This window comes from Passer montanus, unplaced genomic scaffold (genome assembly GCF_014805655.1).
Source record: "Passer montanus isolate IOZ18808 unplaced genomic scaffold, ASM1480565v1 scaffold17, whole genome shotgun sequence".
NCBI lineage: Eukaryota > Metazoa > Chordata > Aves > Passeriformes > Passeridae > Passer > Passer montanus.
The window spans coordinates 7,248,780-7,271,622 of record NW_024364270.1 but is presented as its reverse complement, the minus strand read 5'-3'; the positions used below and the strand labels follow the sequence as shown (position 1 = coordinate 7,271,622).

At 36.7% G+C, this 22,843-nt stretch overlaps 1 protein-coding gene across 3 annotated transcripts in view; it reads right to left on the bottom strand.

Moving 5' to 3' along the window:
• Window positions 1-22,843, bottom strand: part of METTL25 (methyltransferase like 25) — a 45,318-nt gene that overhangs the window by 7,576 nt on the left and 14,899 nt on the right. For 2 of the 3 annotated variants that reach the window (XR_005626971.1, XR_005626972.1), the window contains exons 5-10: window positions 21,432-21,576; window positions 11,751-11,845; window positions 9,272-9,301; window positions 8,098-8,171; window positions 5,873-5,966; window positions 3,760-3,809 (exon numbers count right to left, since the gene is read on the bottom strand). Coding sequence is in view for 1 of the 3 variants with exons in the window: in XM_039704061.1 (XP_039559995.1) it covers window positions 5,873-5,966; window positions 8,098-8,171; window positions 9,272-9,301; window positions 11,751-11,845; window positions 21,432-21,576 (438 nt within the window). In the remaining 2 variants the exon portion in view is untranslated. The remainder of the gene's footprint in view (window positions 1-3,759; window positions 3,810-5,872; window positions 5,967-8,097; window positions 8,172-9,271; window positions 9,302-11,750; window positions 11,846-21,431; window positions 21,577-22,843) is intronic. The other variant, XM_039704061.1, reaches the window with a different exon arrangement.

Here is a 22,843-nt window from a genome sequence, read left to right as displayed (position 1 = left end):
TAATACCTTCATTTTTTGACTGCTTTCACTGTCTCAGTTAATTGCTGTTTCAGGATTCAGGGGAAAGTGGAGAGCATTGTTTTGGCTTTGGCTCTGTGTTTGCCCAATGGCTGAACACAATAAAACATACCAAATTACAAATATTCTTAGCAAAGACCAACCAGTTTCAGATATTCACTGTCCTTTCAAGATAATCCACAGACATTGGCTGTGGGTTAGACATTAAGATCGTAAGAATCTCAGGCTTAAAGTCCCTGTCTTCCCCATTTTTTTGCAAAAATTCTTGTTAGTTCCCAGTACAGCTGCATATATTCAGGTTAGTTCATGTCTTAATGTATTACACAATTCCACTACTGACAGTTTCCCAGTCTTAAGTGAGTGGTTTTCCAACACTTTTTAAAGCAAGAGAAAATTAAGCCACACAGTAAGCTTCATGTTATCTCCCTTCACTTGCAAACTGCATTTTATGGTATTCCACTAGTCACTGCTGAGGAGAATTTGCAAGTCAAGGACAGTCTACAGTAAGCTAAGAGTAACCCATCTCTCCACTTATCAAATGTAAAAAAACCCCAAACTCGTCTGATAAAAAATAAGCAATTAGTGAAAAAAAAGTATTTTTGCACAAATTCTGATTTCAGTATTGTCTACCAGCTTTAACACTTAAAATTAAATAATCTGGAGTTTGCAAAAACACCAAGTCAACAGATCCCAAATGCTGTTAGACACATATCCAGGCCCTGGCTTTGTAAGCACTTTCTCCATTTAATCACCTTAAGCCAACCCCTATAAAAGATCTTTTGTTAATCTACCCCAGTAGAACAGGACACCAGGAAACCTAAAAAGCTTTGAGTTTTCTTTCTTAAAAACTCTAGAAATACATAAATACTTATACGAGGACTTTTTGCCTTGGCAATGCTATTTGCAGCACTTATTGCCTTAAGCAGCAATCAGATCTGTTAATAAAGAGGCTTCATTTGAAATGCATTTGCAAAGCAGCTACAAACAGCTGAAACATGTTCTGAGCTGAAAAGGAAGGAATTGCTCTTGCTGCTTGAAACAAAAAGGCTAACAAGTATCAAAGGGGCCAGCTACTCTGTGAGAGAGGACAGGGATGAATGCTCCATTCTCCCAAAAGAGAGTTCCCTATTCACGTTAATCAGGTAAAATGCTGAAAAAAAGGAAAAAGAAATCTTGTGATAGAAAGAATTTCTCCAAAATCAATGTGACTCTTAATGCTCTGTCTGTACAACACAGAGTCTATAGGAACAAAGTGAACTATGACAAAGAAAACAATCGGGAACAAAATACTGCTTTGGTATGTATCCAGACCAATTACTGCAGTGCTGTGCAGGCATCTCTAGATATGGCCCTCTACAATCACAATGGAGCAGCCTCACTTTCACAAGCCCTTGTCCTCATGGGGCACTTCAACCACACCAGTATCTGTTGGAGGGACAACACAGCAGGGCATAAGCAACCTTGGAATGCACTGATGAGTATTTCCTTCCCATGAGATAGGAGAGCCAAAACTCTCAAATCTCACCAATAAGGAATGCCTGGTGGGGAATGTGAAGCTCAAGGGGAAGCCCTGACTGCAGTGACCATGAAACGGTGGAATTCAAGGTCCTTGGGGCAGCGAGAAGAGCACTCATTCTCCTGGACTTCAGGAGACCAGCTTGACAGAGTACCATGGCATAAAGCCCTGGAGGGAAAAAGAGGCCCACGACAGCTGGTTAATACTCCAAGCTTAATGAGGAAGTCAGGCAAAAATACCATGAGGTCAGCACGGAGGAACAATGACCTTCTGGCCAAACTAAACAACAAAAAGGAAGGCTAGCAAGAGTGGAAGCAAGGACAGGTAGCTAGGGAGGAATACAGAGATATTGTTAAAGCGCCCAGGGATCAGGTTAGGAAAGATAAAGCTCTCATAGAATTAAACCTGACTGAGCAACAAGAAAAGCTTCTATAGGTACATGTGCCCACTCTCCAGAACAGAAGACTGGTTACACAGCTTACAAAGAATGCTGAGATACTCAACAACTTTTTTTGACTGAGTCTTCATCAGCAAGTGTTTCAGTCACACTACCTGAACTGCAGAAGACAAAGGCAGGGACTGACTAAATGAAGAACTACTCACTGTAGGAGAAGATCAGGCTCAAGAACATCCTAGGAGCCTGAAGATGCACAAATCTATAGGACCTGATGAGATACATCTGTAGGTCCTGAAGGAACTGGCAGATGAAGTTGCTAAGACACTACCCAGCATATTTGAGAAGTCATGTCAGCCTAGTAAAGTTCCCATGGAAAACAGGGAACATAATCCATAACTCATTTTCAAAAAGGAAAAAAACCTGAAGGCCTGGGGAACTACAGGTCAGTCAGTCTCATCTCGATGCCTAAGATCATGCATCAGATCCTCCTGAAAACTATGCTAAGACACAGAGAAAATAAAGAGGTGATTGGTGACAGCCAACATGGTCATTAATGGCACATTGTGCCTGCAAATCTGGTGGCCTTCTATGAAGGGGCTACAGTACTGGTCAATAAGGAAAGAGCACCTGACATCATTACCTGGACTTGTGCAAAACATTTCACATTATCCCACATGACATCCTCGTCTCTAAACTGGAGACCACTTAGTGGATAAAGAATTTGCTGAATCACCACACTAAGAGTTGTGGCCAGCAGGCTAAGAAGTGTTGGGGCTGTGCAGCCTGGAGAAATGAAGGCTCCAAGGAGACCTTCAAGAACCTTCCAGTACCTAAAGGGGACCTACAAGAGAGGTGGAAAGGGACTTTTCACAAAGGCATGTAGTGACAGGACAAGGGGAAATGCCTTTAAAATGAATGAGGATAGGTTTAGATTACATAGGGAAGGAATTCTTCACTATAGGGGTGGTGAGACATGGTACAGGCTGTGCAGAGAAGCTGTGGATGCCTCATCCCTGGCAATCTTCAAAGCAAGGCTGGATGGAGCTTTCAGCAACCTGGCCTAGTGAAAGGTGTCCCTGTCCATAGCAGGGGGGTTGGAATTGGATGATCATTAACATCCCTTCTATGATTTTATGATCCATGGCCCAGAGAGCAATTCCATTAATTCTGAAGCTATAAGCAATATAACCATACCTGTGAAGCAGCATGCTCACACTAAAAGACCTTTCCCTGCCCTCACAGAATGAGAATGTTTTGTCAGAAATTCAGTAGTCATCATTTATACCTTATTTTTACTACTGAGGTGAAGAGAAGTGTTAAGGGAATGTCCTGTACCAAGGCAGAATAAAGGATTTCATTTGCATCTAGGTGTTTAATTGACAGGCTCTCCCACACTAAAAAGAAACACCATGAATGGAGAAAATTATTTTGGCTTACTTAATATGAAACTTCAGTCCTTGAACAGTAATTCTTAACAATGAGTGGTGCTAGGTTATTAATAAATGCCCCCCCTTTTTTTTTTTTTTGTAGAGAAACTGTTTTACTATGTTGTCTCACTCTAACTCATTTCTGACTGAGACTCTTTTCATAAAGAGTCTAATTCTTGCTTCACATAAGTAAAAACTTCATACCTGTTTCACAAAGGAAAGACACCATTCTTCACATGCATTATTGGCAGGATTTAAGAACTTATCTTTACTTAAAATCAACAGCCAAAAAAAGCCTTAGTATTTTAATTATACCTGATAAGTCTTCATCAGTGTAATATTTAGCAAAAAGCACACACTCACAAAAATTAGTATCAAGGCAGATTAGCTGTTTTATATACCTGTACTCTTTATCCTGCCTCCACAATTGATTGGATTGCCCCAGGGCTACCTTTTGATCAGAAACAGAGGTATTGGTGCGTGTATAAAGGAAGCAGCTGTGAGGCTTATCATGAACCATTAAGCTTGGAAGAGTGTTTACATCCCACAGTACAGATTCAGCTTCAGTGATAAAAACCATTCAAGATTTTACCATACATGACAAGCTACCAAACCCTGGCAGGGACTCCTAGTAACAGTGCCTCTACGCTTCTATTTTCCTTTCCAGTATTTTTATTATCATCCAGAGATGAAATTCTTTTTAATATTCTGATAAGCCTAGTGAAAGACTGGAGACTCACAGTTTCTCGACTTCTGTATTTTAGAAAATATCTTTGCACATGTGAAACAGAGACCCATATGGAAACAATTTTTTCTCATAGTTCTCTGGTTGTATTACACAATGTCACTAAGTTTCAGCTGCTTTTAAAATATAATCTAAATATATTTATGCATTAATAAAATGATTGCCTCTTCCTTTTTTTTTTTTTTTTTGTGAATGACAAGGACATTTTTGATTAATTTGGAAGTGCGCTTCACATATGTTTGCTCCCACCATTCTTCCCAATGCATCAGTTTTTGTCCACTGCCAGAGACAAAGTAGAGATCTGGTCTATGCAGTACAGCTGCGCTTTTGTTCATTTCTAAATAGAGCTAAAAACCCAAATTCCATATAAATTTCTCTTTGATTTTGTTGTCTTTCAGAGCAAATGTTTAGGCTTCATCACATTTCTAGCTATGTAAGTATTTTTTTTTCTGAAGAGAAGCATTTAACACACTCTCCAATGTTGTGTAGATACAGTGCTGACTCCACCATGAAAACTGCAGGGTCAGAACCACTGTTAAGGGAGCAGAAACAACTTTCCTCTCAGTAGTATCAAAATAGCACTGGTTTTGTGCTGCTGCAGATTTCAATATAGCTGGGAAATAAAAAATAATATTGTTTACATCAGCATAAAATCCAGTCTTCAGTATGCAGCCAGCTGCACATAAAATGAGGAGAAACATGAGCAAAAGTAAGCATTTATTTGAATCAGGTCTTTAGCAACCACATAAATGTGCAGCTTGAAGTAGTGTTGACAGACATCTTTGTCTCAGGGCAACCTGTATTTGTAAAGATCCTTCTTAGCAAAAGGCAACATATCTAAAATCAGACCTCTTGACACAAACTTTCCATGCTTACTGGTTTTAAAGAAAACAGTGAAAAAATCTGCACTAGCAGAATTCATTCAATGATCTGTGAACTGATTATTACACAACCAGTCCACTATTGCTTTTGGGTGACTGTACACACATGAAGAAAGACATCATTTTATTTCTAGCTGGGGGGAACGCATCTTGTTAGCGCCTATTCATACAGAAAAGCAAACAGGTAACTACATTCTCTAGATGTGATTTGCTAATTACAGAATTAAATATAATCCTTTTAAAATACAGCACACTTCAGGCCTTTTCTTAATGCTGTCAGGATGATTCCAATGTCATTTGAATTTACTTGCTTATTTGGTTTTGCCCGTTTCTCCTAGCTCATGCATTGATGTGTCTCGCAAATTTGAAGTGATTTGAAATTTTGACTACAGGTTTTAAACATTACCAAAGACTGCAACAACATTTACCTTAAATATTTCACATGCTTGCCACTCCCACTTTTCCTTTGATTGCAACTTCATTTGTTAACAATCTGTCTATTACTCTCTAGTGTTTCCTTTGCACAACTTGTTCTCACAACATGGTTGTGATCTTCACACAGTCATATTCCATGCCTAATGCTATGTTGCCATCTGTTGACCAATTGAGCAGTTGTAGGATTAAGACTGAGACAAGATACTCAAGAACATAAATAAAACCTCAAAATTGTTTTAAATCTCTATTTCTTTATCTCTAACAAGGTGATTTAAAATCATCATCTGTTTCCTTAACATTTACTAATTTAAAGGTATTAAGTCTTCAAATATAATATTCATACAGCAATATATGACATGCATCAACTCAATGGCTCAAACATCGCATTGTGGTGCTGATTTAAGAAATTATATGGATATAACAATTTCAAATAGTCACTAATTAGTGACTCACCTTTGAATCATCCAGTTCCAGCTTTTTCAGAGACCGTCTGACATAATCTATGAAGGAGGATGATTTGGAGAAGGTTTTCCCAACATGTCGATCACTGCAAATACAGTATTGAGGTGTAGGCTTTTATACATCCAACAACAAAATTCAGATATTTTTAACAGGAGAAATAAATCAGTTGGATGGCTACTACTGCCAAATTAGTAACAACTTTCCTTTTTCCCCCCCTTCCACTTAAAACAATCTAGCTAATACTTGAAGTAGCTTCTAGACACAGCAACTGTGTAATTGTATTATGGTTATAATTCAGTTATTATTTTACCTGAAATTTTGAGAGATAGTTGAAGTTTCTTTTTTATTTCTTCACTAGCATTTTTATTTCCTTATATGAATGACAAAATTATTATTCCCAATAACAGACATTTCCTTCTACACTTCTATATTACTTCCATAATCTACCATGACGCTGCTGTAATTTACTTAACAGCAACCACTGGACTGAACAAATGCCACTTTTGCTGGTTACCTGGTGTTCTTATCCTTTCAATTTTTATTGCACTTAATGATGCCAGAATTCTGTCCCGTTCACAACTAAATAGCTTGCATTTCAAGACAGATGAAAATGTGTGTTGTTTCAAAAAATATGCTAAAATAATGTACAAAAACATAAAAAAATATAGAAAGAATGAATCCTGGCAGACCACTCATATTTGCTCTCTTCTCTGTGCTTAAAATATCTTGGAGAAACAACACAGAAAGTTTTTTTTAAGTCTGAATTCACTTTCTTGACTGAGTCTAACATTATTTCTCTTCTAAAGTAGGAGTTAAATATTCAGGTACAGAATTTTTAGCTACTGAATTACTTAACAAGAAACACACTCTCCCCACATCCTCCCATTGAAAAACTGAATAGAAGTATCTTAGTTTAAAGCTTTTCTCCCTCTTTATTCTTAGTAAAACCTATCTCCTTATCTAAACCCCAGAATGAACATCTGAAGTCAATAGAAAGATTTCAAAATATTTCACTCAGTGGCAGTTCTAATGCTGTTTAGCTGTCAAGGACCCTCACTCATTGAGAATAATTTCTACTGTCATATTTAATATTCAAATGCACCTAAACATTTAGGCTGATGCAGACTGGGAATCAGTTAATCAGTAGTGTTGTTACGTCATTCGTAGGAGCATGGGCATTTAACATCTTGCTCACAAAAAAAAAAAAGGGGGTGGGGGGAGAGACAGGTCTTTCCAAGGTAGCCATTGTGTTCATTACAGACATATAATCTTAATTACTTCCTCCAAATTATACTTCCTTCAAAACTTTAAAAATGTACCTCACAGTCTCTTTTCTTTGCAATTTAGCAGCCATGACTTTTTGTGTGATATTTTATGTAATTTTAAAATAAAGAAGCATTTCTTCTTTCAGGAATTTGACCTTCTGAAGGGTAAGCTGTCTGACTCTATATCCAGCAAAAGTTTTAAGGATATTTCCATTATCACTTATTTTAGATCAGGAGTATACTTCTGAAGTGAATTTTCTGGTTTTTCCCATCTCTCATGCCTTGGCTCACACCGTGAAATAGTATCAGAGCTCAAAAAATGGGTTATTTTCAAACTGAATTAAACTGGAAGGTGTGCTTCTGAGTGTGCTCCAAGTGCTAACAGGCATACATCCCACGGAATAAGATAAAATCTAATCCAACTGCAACCACAGAAGAGTATAATGTAGATGTCAGGTCCTCATCAGCAGCTCTCCAAATCCCATTCCTACAAGGAAGCCGAATTTGCCAATGAAGGCACAGGCAGTGAGTAGCTCTTGAGAGCATGATGGCCATCAGGCTGTCAGCAGCTTTTCTCAGGACAAACAGAAATACCTTTTTCCATCTGCACTATCAGAGCTGCCAGGACTTCTGCATGACAGGGTATTCCAGTGCTGCTCTGACTTTCCAGTGCATTGCTGAGTGTTCTCAGGTGAAGATGTGCTTTACCCATGTACCCAGTGCCAAAGAGGACCTATTTCAGCTACAGGTAAAGGAAGGGCAATACATTTGTGATGTGGATTGAGGATGAACCAATCTATCTTGCATTTTAATACTGATGTGTATATACAATGTGATGAGACTGATTCCTACATCCTTCTGCTTTACAAAACATAGTTTCTCTACATCACAGAGGTGGAAGAGAATCAGATCCATCTTTGGTTGGTATTCTGTGAATTCAGAGCTTCCTACCTTTTGGTGACACCATAAATTTCTTCTATAATAACCTGAAGAACAGCTCGATAAAACAATGATTCTGTAGGCAGCTGCAAAAAATTTTACAACAGCTAGGATTTAAAATTGGCACTGAAATTAAGATCAGAGTAACAAAACCAGTACTGGCTTCCCTAACTATTTATTGAGTTATATACTTTACAATCAGTCATACCAGATTTAAGAGGATAATTTGCTAATGTTCTTGCATCCAGTTAAAATTATGTTTTTAAGTTAGATTTTAACATAACCATAAATGCAAGAAAGAAGAAAAAAAAACACCGAACTCAGACTCTTGGGATGGAAAGAAAGAAAACAGAGGAAAATGCACTGTTCATGATCTGAATTCTAATATGCAAAATAAACAACAATTATCTAAGTTGTTTTGAAGACAAAAGGAGTAATTACCTAGCTGAATCATCTGCGGTCAGACTGTAGCCTGAACCATGTAGAAAGTACTATGCTAAAAAAAAAAACCTAAGAATTTCATATATCATTTTTCTATGGAAAATATGTTTACATAAAACCAGTTAATGATGGCCAATTAAAAATACACAGAAAAAGACTGCTGGGGTCAGTGGGCTTATTGAATATGGAAAAAAGTCTCTCAGCCTGGCCTTTCAAATACTTGCATAGTTGGTGCCCACCATCCCTTAAGGATAACTTGCACAATAAGAAATCAAAATACTCACAGGGAAAAAAATACACAGGGATTAAAAACGAGAATGACAATGTTTCTAACAGGTTCAAGCTTTTGTCATAACAACGACTATTTTTACATTCGTTGATAAAACACTCGGATAGAGTGATCTAAACCAGGGATATCAGAAGGACATTTGCCCTGAATTTATGCATTAACTGAAAGATAGCAAAGGAAGTTAGGAAGGGTAGTTTAATGCCTTAAATTTTAAGCTGTGCTTTTTTTTCTCAGACTCTTAATTGTAAAAAGAAAACAGATTCACTAAGTACAAGCAGAGCAATAAAAATGTGATTTTGTGATGACACATGCAATCTATCAGGATTAGACACAGCATAGGCCAGTATTTCAGACTCCAGATATGCAGAAGTTCAATAAAAGGCCACGGATTAAGAACATTCAAGGGGGAAAAACACATTTTATCTTAGAATGGTTAAAATAAACAGTATTACTTACCATTTGGCCAACTGCAACTCTCTCCAAAGCCTTTAAGAGTCAAGGAATTAAATTGCTGATATGTTTATTCTTTATCATAACATTTTATAAACACATTGTATAAAAGTCAGAGGAGATGACATTTTAAAAGATTAATGGTGTGACACAACATGAGCTTGCACACTTTAAAGTGTTAATACCTTTAGGCACTCATAAGCAGCTACTCCTGTTATTTTGGTTTATTTATAGGAGAAGCAATGACATCCAACTGTGAGGAAATATATACATGGAAAATTTGTTTGCTTTTCTTTCTATCGTACAAGAATTTCAGAGGATTACTTTCTGTGAAAGTGCTAAAAGCAAATGCATTTTTCTTGAATCTATTTCTACTGAAGTACAAATAATTCACTTTGCATATCTAATTATTTAAAAGTAAATACTAGTTCAGTGGACAATATTAGTTTTAATCACTAGTACTCAGATGAATTGAACTGCTGATACACAGGCAAATAAAGTAACTTCAGAGAGACTGCAGTTTAAAATACTGTGCATTATTTTTCACTAGTCTTCATACTATAAATGCTGATGTAGATGTGAGACTACTTGATTTTTATCATGCATAGTAACAAAGAACAACAAATATTTAGAAGCATGTAATACTCTTTCACAGTTGAAAAAATAGTGTGCCCACAAAAATTTCAACAGAGTTTTACAGATCATAGCAGAAATGAAGACAAAACCTCAATATCTGATTATCTGATACTACATCAAATTAGGCAGCAAACAAAAAATGCCTCATCATTTACAGATTATTATCACCTTTAGCCCCAAACTTCACTACAGTAAATGAGACTGCCTGTTCCTCCTCCTCCTTCTCCTTGTTGTAGAAGTGATCTTGTATTTCACACTGTTCTTCAAACACAGTCCACATAGCTGCAGTTCCTCCCTTCATGGCTTTGGCCAGCTATCGGGTTTGCCTTTTGCTGCATAGGCTCTCACAGCAGCATCTATCTGCTGCTGCCAAGGAGAGGGATATGGGTTTCAAGACTTATTGTAAAGCTCTGAAGCTGGAATTCTTGCCCAACACCTCTGGCCCTTGGCAATTCAACCAATTTGAACTCTGAGTGTCATTACTCAGCAGACTTTCCGCTAACCAGCCAGCAGCCCAAGAAATGTGGGTACTCAGTGACTCTGTGCTGGCTCCCTTGTACATCCTACATGGCAAGGAAAATCCTAGTCATGACAAATGCATATAGACAATTACAAACATAACAGGAGAAGTATCTAGTTACACAGGAGAACTCTTTGCCTTTTGTGAATACCTAGACAAAAAGTTTTTAATTGCCAAATTTCTGTGATTTGTGAGAAATCTAAAATAGATATATGTAGCAAGATCAGTACTCTCTTGGGGGTCATTTGCTTTTAAAATTTATCTTCCTACCACTGCTGAAAAACAGCCCAACCTTTTTTTTTCCAAAAGAAATGAAATAGGAAACAGTTAATGTGTCAGCTGAGGAAGGACTGGTATTGTATGACACTGACAAGAAAAAGAGAAAAGGCAAATCCCTTTAGAAAGTACTTCTGCTGAGTTTTACAGCTACATCTCTAAAATGAACAATTCTTTTCCTTTACTTTGCCAAAGGTAACACATTTAAACCTTATGGATCCTAAACAACTGTCCTCCTATATTTTCTCCTGACAGCATTTAATTATCATGGTAGTTCAAGTTTACATAACCTCAATACATTAGTCCACACTGAGTCTTTAGTCTATACTCTTCTCTGTAATGAAGGTACAGAGCTAGCAGTAGAGCCTAGCCAGAACCTAATGTGATTTATCTGGATACCATAAATTAAAAATTAATAGATGGAAGGAATAATGGTCTTCTAACTGAAACAGTGGTCAAAATTTTCAGTACCTATCTGTTTTTTCCAAAATAGACAACAGCTCATCATCATATCTTGCTGAGGTTAAGTCTTTAAAAGTACTTCATCTCTTGGTGCAATCTTAAAAAGACATTTCCAGACTCTGAAACTACATGGATTTTAAAAGCTCCTCTAGTTTTTAGATTAGGCAGGGTTATTCAAGTTTTAAACAACTAGAACATTCAATACTATGAATCATGAAGGTATTCAGGGAGTTACTGATTGCAATCCTTCTACAATTACCTTGTTTCTCCCTAAGTCCTTGGCCAAGAATTATTATCCTGAGGGGTTACCTTGTTTAGGTTTCAGCAAAGTTTTGGCCTTTCTATCCACTCTTAAAATATATTTCTATCAATACTCATTTTTTCATGCCTTCAGCAAGTATAAAATATATAAAGTTGGAAGGTCAATACTATTTTTTTTAGATAGAATTCATCATGCTTACAACATTAATGATGTTATCCTGTATATTCTTGGATTAAAGTCATGGCTTCAGAATCAGAAGCCAAAAACAACGAATCCTGTAACATCTGGACAACGCTCTCAGTAGAAAAAGAAAGGAAGGGGAATCATACCAAGCATGCGGACATCCTAGCATTGCGGCCACAGCACCAGCCTTTGTCCTTCAAGTACTGACACATGGGAAATCCCCAGACTTGATCGTGGCATTCTACAGTATGGAGGGAAAAAAAGGCACAGCTTTTCCTCTTACAGAATACACAATGGATCGAGCAAGATGAACAGTAGGTAATGTAGTAGAAACACTTAACTGTTCTCATGCAGTACCAAAACTTGTGGTGGTGCTACAAAAAACATGTTTTCCCTGTAACAGATGTTTTTGGTTTATGCTGAATTTCTGATAATTTCACATTTTCCAAAACAATTTTAAGTGACTGTCCTTTACAAAAATCCACTGAAAAAACAGTCAAAGGGAAAAGAGAAAAGTTTGCAGATACTCATGGCAACCTACACCACGCCATGAATCACAAGATGCAGGCCAAGCAGTAATTCCATGCAGCAGGGCTTCAGTACCACATCTCATTGTCTTCTTATTCCATCCCAAACATCTTTCAAACATCACACAGAACAATATGTATTTGTTTATTCTAGTTCTGAAACAACATTCTGCTCTAAGGCAGAATGTCTGTTTTCCAGAAAAGAGCAGCTGCAAAGGCTCTTGCTGTTTCTTCAAAACACCAAGAAGCATTTGCATCACAATCTGTGCTCAGTTTCAGTATCATTTGTATTTTGAATAACAAGACAATTATTCATGTTTAGCACTAATGCAAATGTGGCAAAACTGCTACAGAGATTACTTTATAGATGTTCTTAATAGTCACGTCCAAATGTACACAAACTCTAAATGTTTAGAGTTTTCATTAACACATTGTCAGCTGATTTTTAAAATAGTGAATAAGATTTACTGCTTTCTTAAAAAAAAACAACAACAACAAAAAAAAAAAAAAAAAGAAACCCACAAATTGGCCGAGATCCTGGCTTTTTAGCACAGGAAGGTGACTGGGGCATATTTCAGAAAAAATCATGTAATAGGGTTAAAAAGAGGGGACAGCAGAAAATTTACCAACAGTCAGAGATATATACATATAAGTAGAATTCACTCCATAAAAGTTAAGCAAGGAAAAAAAAAAACAATAAAGAACCCTCCCCACAAGTCATGGGAGGGAGGGAAAGCCTTTGGCTTTCTGGCAGAAGTGCCCAGTCTCAGCTGACCACTAGAGAGTAACAACAAGCAGGCAAGAACCTCAGCAGGCAACCTCACACTTTGCTCTCCTTTCAACCCTGAGGAAAGCCAGAGGCTCTTAGGGGCTGAATACTGTTTTGAGAACTGTGATTTAAGATAGGATTTTAATTATTAGCATTATTAGCAGAAGGAGAAAGAAGATTTTTTAGAAATAAAGATGAAATTTGGCCAAACAGATTGCAAGTGGTTTCAGCACTAGGAATGCACTAAGAATTTGTAAGTGCCTCATGACAAGCTCTAAAATATTAATTAACTTCAAGTCTAATTATGGAGTACATGGAATACATGTATATTTCTGCTGCAGGGATGGCAGTAAGAACTTATTGAGTGCAATAAAACAATGACTGACATGGTTCCTATTGTATGATTCTCACTAATATGTCTTTCTAATATCATTGTTAAAATATTTCAAAATAAAAATTTGCAAACTGAGTTTGAAAGATTAAATCCTTGATATTTTCAAGCAAATCTCTTCCAATTTATACCCTGGCCTCCAGGCAAACTAATCATTCATTCAAGTTAAACTTACTACCCTGTCAGATACAATCTCAATATCAGTGCACTGTATTCATGCATAATTCAAATAATCTTTGGAAAATATTACCAGTCAAAGCACCATCTTCATTTAAATTATTGAAACTGTAAAGTAGGAGAAAAAGAGAGGGAAACTAATGCTTTAAGTTAGAAAGAAATTTTTTGTATATATCAAAAGTTGACCACACATCTATAACATTGCTTTAAGTTCTATTTATTTTTTCACATCAAGTATGGCCTCAAGCACATCTAAAATTTTTAGGATTAACAGATTGCTATAAAGTTCATATACTTACAAGCTACATTTTAAAAAACAAGAATTTTTTTTTAATGTCTACAACCATTTCAGATATACTTAATATTACACAGCTATCTAAATACCTTATTGTGCTTCTATCTAAAAACACAATAGCTGTCCTAAACTGTATAAATCTCAAAAAATATTCAAGAAATATTTTAAGTATATTTAAGCATTCCATAGAACATTTCACAGGAAACAACTCAAGTGTCCAAGAGTGCATGAAGCAACCACGTTATAATTCAGTACAGAGTAGCCAATCAGACAGAATTTCTTTTATGAACAGTTAATAAAATGGAGAATTGTAGGTAATCATTTGATGAGCTGAACTGAAGCTATACTGGTGTTTAATATTAGAAGATATTAATAAAATAGCAAGGACGTTACCTCTAACCTAACCTCTAAAGAAGACTGAATCACAAATTTATTAAAATGCTGCAAATACCACAACAAAACAACAGCATATTTTTTATTGATATGATATTTATTATAAAAAATATAAGGCAATACAAGTAAGATAAAGGTAAAATCCTTTTCATGGTTGCCAACTCTGGATGTGCATAAATGATGACAAGGAAGTTCAAGAGAATGGGACAAGCTTCTCCAATACCTTTAATATTAGGCCATCCATAGATTTTCATCTCTAAGAATAATACTACAATTTTCAGTGGGCTAATATTCAAATTTTACTTCACAAAGCTTTACAGTAAAATATGGTCATTATAAAACAACAGGACCAACAAGCTTTAATGCCATTGGGAAAAAAAAGCCTGACTTAAGTTCTATGGGATGAGCCAGATCAGAAAGGTGTGGGGACAGCAATTTTGGTGTAGCATTGTGTTCCCCTTGGCATGCCTTTTCCACACCTGGTGTCCCTGGAGCTGTAGGGTTTGGCAGAATCTCTGAATCCCAACCCTAAACCCAATGGCTGCTTTTGGTTGATTATCAATTCAATGGATTGAAATGGCATTTTTTCTTCTGAGATTTTTCAGTGGAAATTAATCTTTATTACCTTCCTATTTTTTTTCACATACACCCTACTTTGTTTCCTTATATATATTGTCAACTTCATCAAAGTAGTCCTAAAACACAAATAACCTTTTTCAGATCCTCCATAGCCTCTATCTTTCACAACATTGCAGATTTTCAGTCTACTTCTATAGAAGTAGAAAAAAAAATTATTAAAAAATAGATATATAAATAGACACATATATATAATATATATAATATATTATAGACTTATATAAAATAGACAAAAAAACCCAGATAACTACTAAACTGCCTTTTTCCTTCATGGAAAAGACTAAATCTTCTTTGGCCATACAATTCACTGTTCCTTGAATTTGTATTTCAGTCCCCTGACTAAGGAGGATTTTGCTGGGGGAAGCAGAGGCCAGTGGGGAAGAAAAATGCTCTCTAATTCCAGGAAACAGAATCAGCTGTCACCAAAATAATTTCCAAAACCCAAACCTCGAGTATGTTTTAATTATGAGCATTAAAAATTTGGCATTCTCAATTCTAACCTCATACTTTGCACTGAGAAAAATGCAAATGTAAGATTGTTTCAGGTTTTAATATATTCTTGCTACATTAATTAATGAAAAATACCATAATAACTTCAATAGGTAATACTTCCATTTAACATCTGTAAAGTTTACCTTGTTAGTATTTTTTTCAAGTTTCATATTTTTTTTTTCAGAACTAATTTTTATAGAAAACATCTGGGGTTTAGTGACTAGTTAGCCATGTCACAAATACATGGAAAGGTTCCCTATGCAGCAATATGTAAAGATGCCTTGGGAAGGAAATTAAGCTTTTTGATCTGTTGCTTGGAAGTGTTTTCCTGTGTTGCCATGGTATCAGTGGTAGCTATTTTAAGACATTGGCTGTGGAATATCTTTGAAAATATACCTAGGCTACACATAAATCATCTGTACTCTAATACCCTGAATCAGTGAGTAATCTTTTATATTTGAGTGAAACAGATTGATACAAAGCCATTATATTTGTGTAAGTAATCCTTTAGATAATTCAGTTTTGTAGTATTTGTCCTCTGAATCAAGGCTTTCCCATGTTTCACAAGTCTGATAAAATTTGGTATGTGAATTTTGACTACCCTTTGCAACTCTTTTGGTTCCCTTAATTATGTTCAACAGCTTTTAATAGTCAAAGTTTATTCTGCAAAAGCTTTGCTGACTTCTTCCAGAGTGCCTTATTAAGAAGCTGCTTTCCTCAGCTTCCTGGAGGGCTTTAGAACTCCTCTACCCAGCAGTGACCTGACTTTGTAAAGCCTTACACAATCTGGAATTTATGTTTTGTCATACTTAAGGCAACCTCAAAAAGAGCTTCTATCAGATAGGTATAAATGAAAGTATCTGTACAACCACACCTGTCTCCTATTTCAAATTGCAGAATCAAAGAATATACTGAGTTGGAAGGGACCCAAAGGATCATCAAGATCACCTCTTAGCCCTGCACAGCACCATCCCCAAGGATCACAGCATGTGCCCCAATCACTTCTTGAACTCTGTCAGGTTTGGTGCTGTGACCATGTGTGCTGAGGTCTGCACATGATCTGAAGAGTTAAAACTTCCCCCCACAGGACATTTCCACCTGAACCTGAGCCTTTATTAACCCTTGAAGTGTTTGTTTCATGGCTTCCCCCCCCCCCCCGATGGATCAAGACTGTGACCATCACTTCAACCAATGGACATCTGAAGTGCAAAGTGCTCCCAAAGTGCAAAAACAATGGGTGGTGATATCTTTCCTCTCTGCTAGCTTCTCTAATCATTCCTGTCTCTTACTCATGTATTTTCTTCAATGGTGTTTTCATGCTTTTATAATGTCATATTACTATAGATACTAACTGGAATGGCTGCATTTCTGTTGCAACCAAATTGTTCTAATATATATATATACCTCCACATTCACGCACACACACTTATATATATCTTTTGTTTTGCCCCAAGGGATATATTAAAAAGAATCTCAGTTACCCCATCTCTGTGGTGGGTCTTAACAGTAGCTCCAGAGCAAGAGCAACATTCATCCTCAAAACAGAGGATGTAATACTGAATAACTTCACCAGTTTCTAGACTGGTACTGATGTATTTGGTGGTATGGAGGATGGAAAGAAGAGAATCAGAACACAGAAACCCAAACCCCTTTACAAGGAAAGTAAAATCTTTTTCAAAATATGTTTAATTTTCAATTCTTCTCTGTTTAGGGAAAATCACAGACCAGCTGGTACATTGCCCCAAAAATGTATTAGCTGGATGTAAAAGAAGCTCCTAAAAATCCTAAGAATAACTCCTGAACAGAGACACAGAGTTCATTTTAACCTAAAAATCATTAGCAAACTGATTTTTTTTCCCAGAAAAACTGACATAATGGCTCACTATGTAAATAGGTTTATGTAAAATGTCTCTGATAAATAGTAAAATCCTTTCTACTCTGATGTAATTGACTACCCAATGCAGTAACAGAGAAGAAAACCCCCAAAGGAATCAATTATACTAATGGCTACATAAATTTTATCCATACAAGAATCTCTATATAAACAAGACAATTCTCCTTAGAGAGAGCCAAAGTAAAACTACTTAGAATTTTCCAAGAGCTGTCATATTATTCCTTATTAACTGAAACTTAGAATTTCATACTGCTTGTAACAGCAGTGAAATTTGAAGACAGGTGTTAAAAGAATTGGCTTCAACTTTTTAAAATTGAGTTGAAATTTGATGTTACACAGCATCTCTTGGTTGTTTTAGCCACTAATAAATCAAAGCAAAGGCTTTCATGATCTGAACAATTCAAGATTATTCCCAGCACAATTGGAAAGGTGGTCCCGTTACAAAAATTTCCAGATGAATTCAGCTTATTTAGAGACACAGAAGGACACTGTATACTGATTGCATTATTATTCAAGACTGTGACTGCTGGCACCTACTTTCATCAGAAATGCTCACAAAGTATTCACACCAGGTCCAACAGTAAACTAAATCAGTCAATCTTGCAGTATCTGTACTTTTTTTAGAGTATGTGAGAAATATAATGCATTATTCCCTGAAGTCGTCTCAGAAACAAAAAAAGATCCCAAACTTGTGATAACCAAGGTAATTCAGTAGTCCAACAAAAACACCATAGTAACATTTTGTTGATATTTTGTCAGCTCAACACCTCAGACTTATAAACACTATGTTAGGCATTATAGCAGGTAAATTTTATTCCTATGAATACAAGTTAATTCCAGTTAATATGAAGTGAAAAAGGAATTTTTCATTGGCCTCAAGACTGATCTTGGTATTAAATCTTAAGTGCCAAAGAACATAGTGTCCAGCCACATGAATTTATAGCAACCAGAAGTCCATTGCAGCTCCTCTGCTTCAACTGTGCTTATGAGAAAAACCTTCTGAGTTTACATTAAAGAAACACCAAGATGGAAAATGTGCTACTTTGGGGGCAAGAACTTTGAGGTGGACTTGCTATAACCTTGACTCTAAAGGTGTACACCTCCAGAAAATAAAAAAAGTTTTTAAAGAGAACAAATGACATTTTAAAAACAGATTTTGAAAAACTTTGAGGCTGCTCAGTCAAGATAAAATAACTGTAGAATGCTTTATAACAGAACTTCCCACTGTGTCCTCGCAGGCAAGCCCTTGCTTACTGGACTGATTTCAAATGAGTAAGTCATTTTCTGTGTTGCAGCAAATTCTGCCCAATTCTCTTTGCATCTTAGGAAGATCTGTCACTGCAGAGATTTAGCTCTAAATCTGCTTCCTAATATTCAAACTAGTCTCTCCACACAAAGCATCTACATGTCTCTGCCATCTCTGACTGATGGCCTAGAGCTTTGCTGATTTCAGTGTCAGTGCCTGGGCAAGCAAAGGACTATCTACAGCAGAGATAATACTTGCTGAAGTACCACTCAGGCCGAACAGAAATACACAGCTGCATGTGGCCAGATGGGATGCATTTCAGGACCACATAACTCACCGGTGCCCCATGATGACCATACTCTATCATCTTTGACAGGTGATGTCCATCCTGATTACAGGAAACAGGTGAAAACCACACTCATCTTCACCTCAATAAGCTCAGATAGTCTCAACAAGTTTATGGAGCACATTTTCCTGGAAACCATGCCCAGGCCCACAAAGAGTAAGAAGAAGGTTGACAGTACCTGGCAGGAATTCATGAGGCACTGATAAACTACTGCCTTCTGTGAGACAGTGACTGGCTCCATGAACTAGGGGACAGAAGTCATAGTGTATCTTGATTTTATGATGTCTTTCAGCAAGGTTTATAGACATTTATAGACAAAATGGAAAGACATGACTCAGACAGGAGCATTCTAAAATAGGTAGAAAATCGATAGTAATCTGAAGCTTGACAGTGAAGCCTGCAGATTAAAGGATGTGATTATTCTCCCTTTTTAGCACTTGTGAGAGTATCTGGAGTGCTTTTTTGGTCTCTTCAGCCCACCATAATGACTGAAATGAATTTATTGGTGGCAAAAGCACTCAAAGGCTGCAGAGAAGGTCAGGAAGGGATCTAACTGCTGTTTTCCTAAAGTAAAGACAACAAAAAGGATTAAGCTGAACTATTCTTGGCAGTGCAAAATAAAAAAGACAACAGATAATGCACAAAAGCTGCAAACTCTGAATGGATATGAAGAAAAGAAATTAATGGTGAAGACAAACATTGAAATGGGCTACTGAATCGCTGTCCTTGGAGATATTCAAAACATGAAGGGACAAGACCCTGACTGAAATTATCTAAGCTGGACCTGCTTTGTGCCATGATCTGGTCCAGATTGACCTTCAGAAGTTACTTGCTACTTAAATGCTATGATTTGGTCCATTCTGGAAGCAGTATTAAAATCCAAGAACTTCCAACAGTTGCAGAGGAGTTTGTTTACTGTTTGAATTGTTGGACCAATGCCATCTGATTAGTGACAGAGTCCCCTAGCATCCTCCAGAATGCTTTGTCAGTTTGAAGTCCATGCATAGGAAATGCAGACACAAGATACAGTCTGAATTCTTTCCGATTTTCCATTTGAAGAAATCTTACCTCTTTTGTTCCCTTAGCCCTTCGCTGCACATTTAAGAACAAGCCATATGGCAGATGACTTAGTAGGGGAATACAACAGCATTATACATTTTAGAATATGCACTCTCATACTAATAGTTAAAAAATTATTTTGAACATTAGTAGGACAATATATATATTCTTTCCCCAAAAAAGTATACTGTAATTTCCTTTTGTTCTGTCCAAAATTGCCCTCCTTTGAGAATAATTTTGTCCTTCAAGCAGAGTAAAATCAATTCAATATGCAATTTGACTTCATTCTCATACTGTTATGAAATTGCAGTATCTCTTCTAACCATGTACATATATCTGTTTGTTTGAACTTTGAAAAGGTTATCATGCCTGGTCCTTTGGTGGTGTCTGAGTTTATGCACTGGTCTGCGAAAAGTAATCCTATATAGCTAGCACAGGAAGCCATGTACTCTTTGCAGTAATAAGAAACAACCAAATGTTTCAGATGCTCAGACTTAATGAGAAGTACCTGAAAAGTTTTTAGTTTCTTAAAACTCTGATGTAAAAGTAATTGTATATTTTTTCTCTAACTGCATTTCTGTTGCACAGAAATTACAATTGTACTTTCTTTTTCTTTGTTTTGGAGTGAGGTTAAGTATTTTGAAATTACTAAGACTAATACACTGAAAAAACTCTTAAAATAGTTGCAGAGTTAGTTAAAAACAACATGAAAAGATTATTAAAGCAAGCAAGAGCTAGCATGTGTCATGGTCAGCGTGGAGCTGTGCTGTGACTACTTAAGCAGCTAACTCTTAAACGGCAATACCTGGGTCCCACGTGCCTCCATGTCTGTGAAGTTCCCTGAAAGAGCTGAAGTAAACCTTGCCAAACCACACCTTTTTCAGATTTACTGATATGATGATCAGGTGTAGCATGTCAGCAGATGGTCATTTAGACATCAGCTATGTACCATTTGTCTCAGGAAAGCCAGTTTCTTAAATATTTTTCATTATACACAATTTCAAGTAAAAATACCAACTTTCTCTCAAAAATTAAGCCCCCTCCTTCCCATTTGTAGGAAAATTTGCCTATATTTTGAATCTACAAATAATTTTCCTGTTATCTTCCCAAGAAAAACCCTGTACTGTTTCATGATGGACAAAGACTGGCACAATGCCTAGATGAATGTTTTTTTGAGCATTACCTTACATTACAAAATCTTAATTCTGCTTATTGTTGTATATGTACAACTTAACATAAGTGGATGTTGCACGCAGACAGTGAAGGACAAAATCTGGTACAAAATATTTCAAAAGGATGGAAACATACTGGACTAAAAGAGTCTATACATGTATAAGTGAGTTCATGAAATAAAACCAGCTGTAGTTATAACCATATAAACACACTATGCACTTCTGTCCCTAATCTCAGTAAAAATATTAGCAACGTTGACATAACGGAAAAGCAACAATGCATCTGGGACTGAATGACCCTCATAAAGTAAATAAAACCAGTACTAAATAAGCCACTGGAAAGGAACAAACACAAGGAGGTTATTAATTAAAAGGTATAATACTCTTAACATGCAAAGTGGCAGTTACAAGTTAAGCTCAGAAGAATTACCTTCTTGGTTTTCAAACTGTTCTGACAACAGATGGTAGCAGCAGCCCACACTGCAAACAGCTTTGATTTCAGGCTTGGCAGTAAAAATTCGGAGTGTATTTGCAGCAAGATCTCCACATGTATGTAGACCCACCATCATACAGTCCTAAGAAGAAAAAGAAAAAAAAAGGCAACAATAAATAAACTCCTTTATCAACTGATAGAACACAAATAAAAACAAACTCCAAAACCCAACTATGGTGCAAATAGTGAGCTAAGGTAGAAATACCCAACTCCATGAGGACTCCCGCTGTTCTATTCTAGAATTTTTCAATACTAATCAAAGCTCTTCCGTGCTAAGAAAATGTGGTGAAAACTGGCCATGATGCAGAAGTTCAAGACTATGAGTAACACAGCTGCATGGAAGGGAATATCTACATGTTTACTGGGCACAGACCATTTTCTCCAGTCTTTCCTAGGTTTCCTGTTCTTGTTATTAGTACCACTGCTACTTTTCTTAGTAAAGATTCCGTGCTGTAAATCTGACTGGACCTATCTAAGGCATTTCTGCTAGTTTAAGTTGTTGAAATCAAACCAACTTCCTAAATACAGGTGTAAGGTGAAGAGCAGCTTTTTTATTTCCCAAACAGCAGCACTGACAGTTTCACAGTATGCCCGCTACTATTCAACAACAAATGGGTACTTTCCTTCACAGCACAAAGGAAGAACTTCAGCTTCAGATGCTCTGCTCTTCTGTCCATTCTATTTCCTACTTTCCTTTTTTCTGCAACTTTACTTTTGCCTCCATTTCTCCATGAAAATTCTCTCTCTTCTCAGCATTCATAACAATATATTTCCCTTCTGATATTACTAGTTGGGATCCACATGGCAAACACGGTGTTGCTTTGAATTCCAGACATATGTTACTCATTACTCATAGAATCAAAGTCATTAGGGTTGGAAAGGACCTTAGAGATCACCTAGTTCCAACCTCCTGCCCCACTAGACCATGTTCCTCAAAGCCTCATCCAACCTAGTGGCATCTACAACTTCTTTGGGCATTTTTTTCTGATGTCTCATCACCCCTACAGTAAAAAATTTCCATTTCCTTTTAATATCTACCTAATCTAAATCTACCCTCCTTCATCTTAAGTACATTCCCCCTTGTTATATCATTACATGCCCTCTTAAAAATTCTCTCTCCAGCCTTCTTGTAAGGTCCCATTTAGGTACTGGAAGGTGCTATAAAGTATCCCCAGAGCCTTCACTTTTCCAGGTTACCAACAAGAAATTAGGCCAGGGTCACTCAACTGAGATACCTTTCTATAATTGTTCTGATTTTATCTGATTATCTCACCCACCAGTATTACATAGTGCATTCATGTCTGAAACAGTAAAACTTCTGCTTTCCTCTTTCATGCTCCCTGACAGTA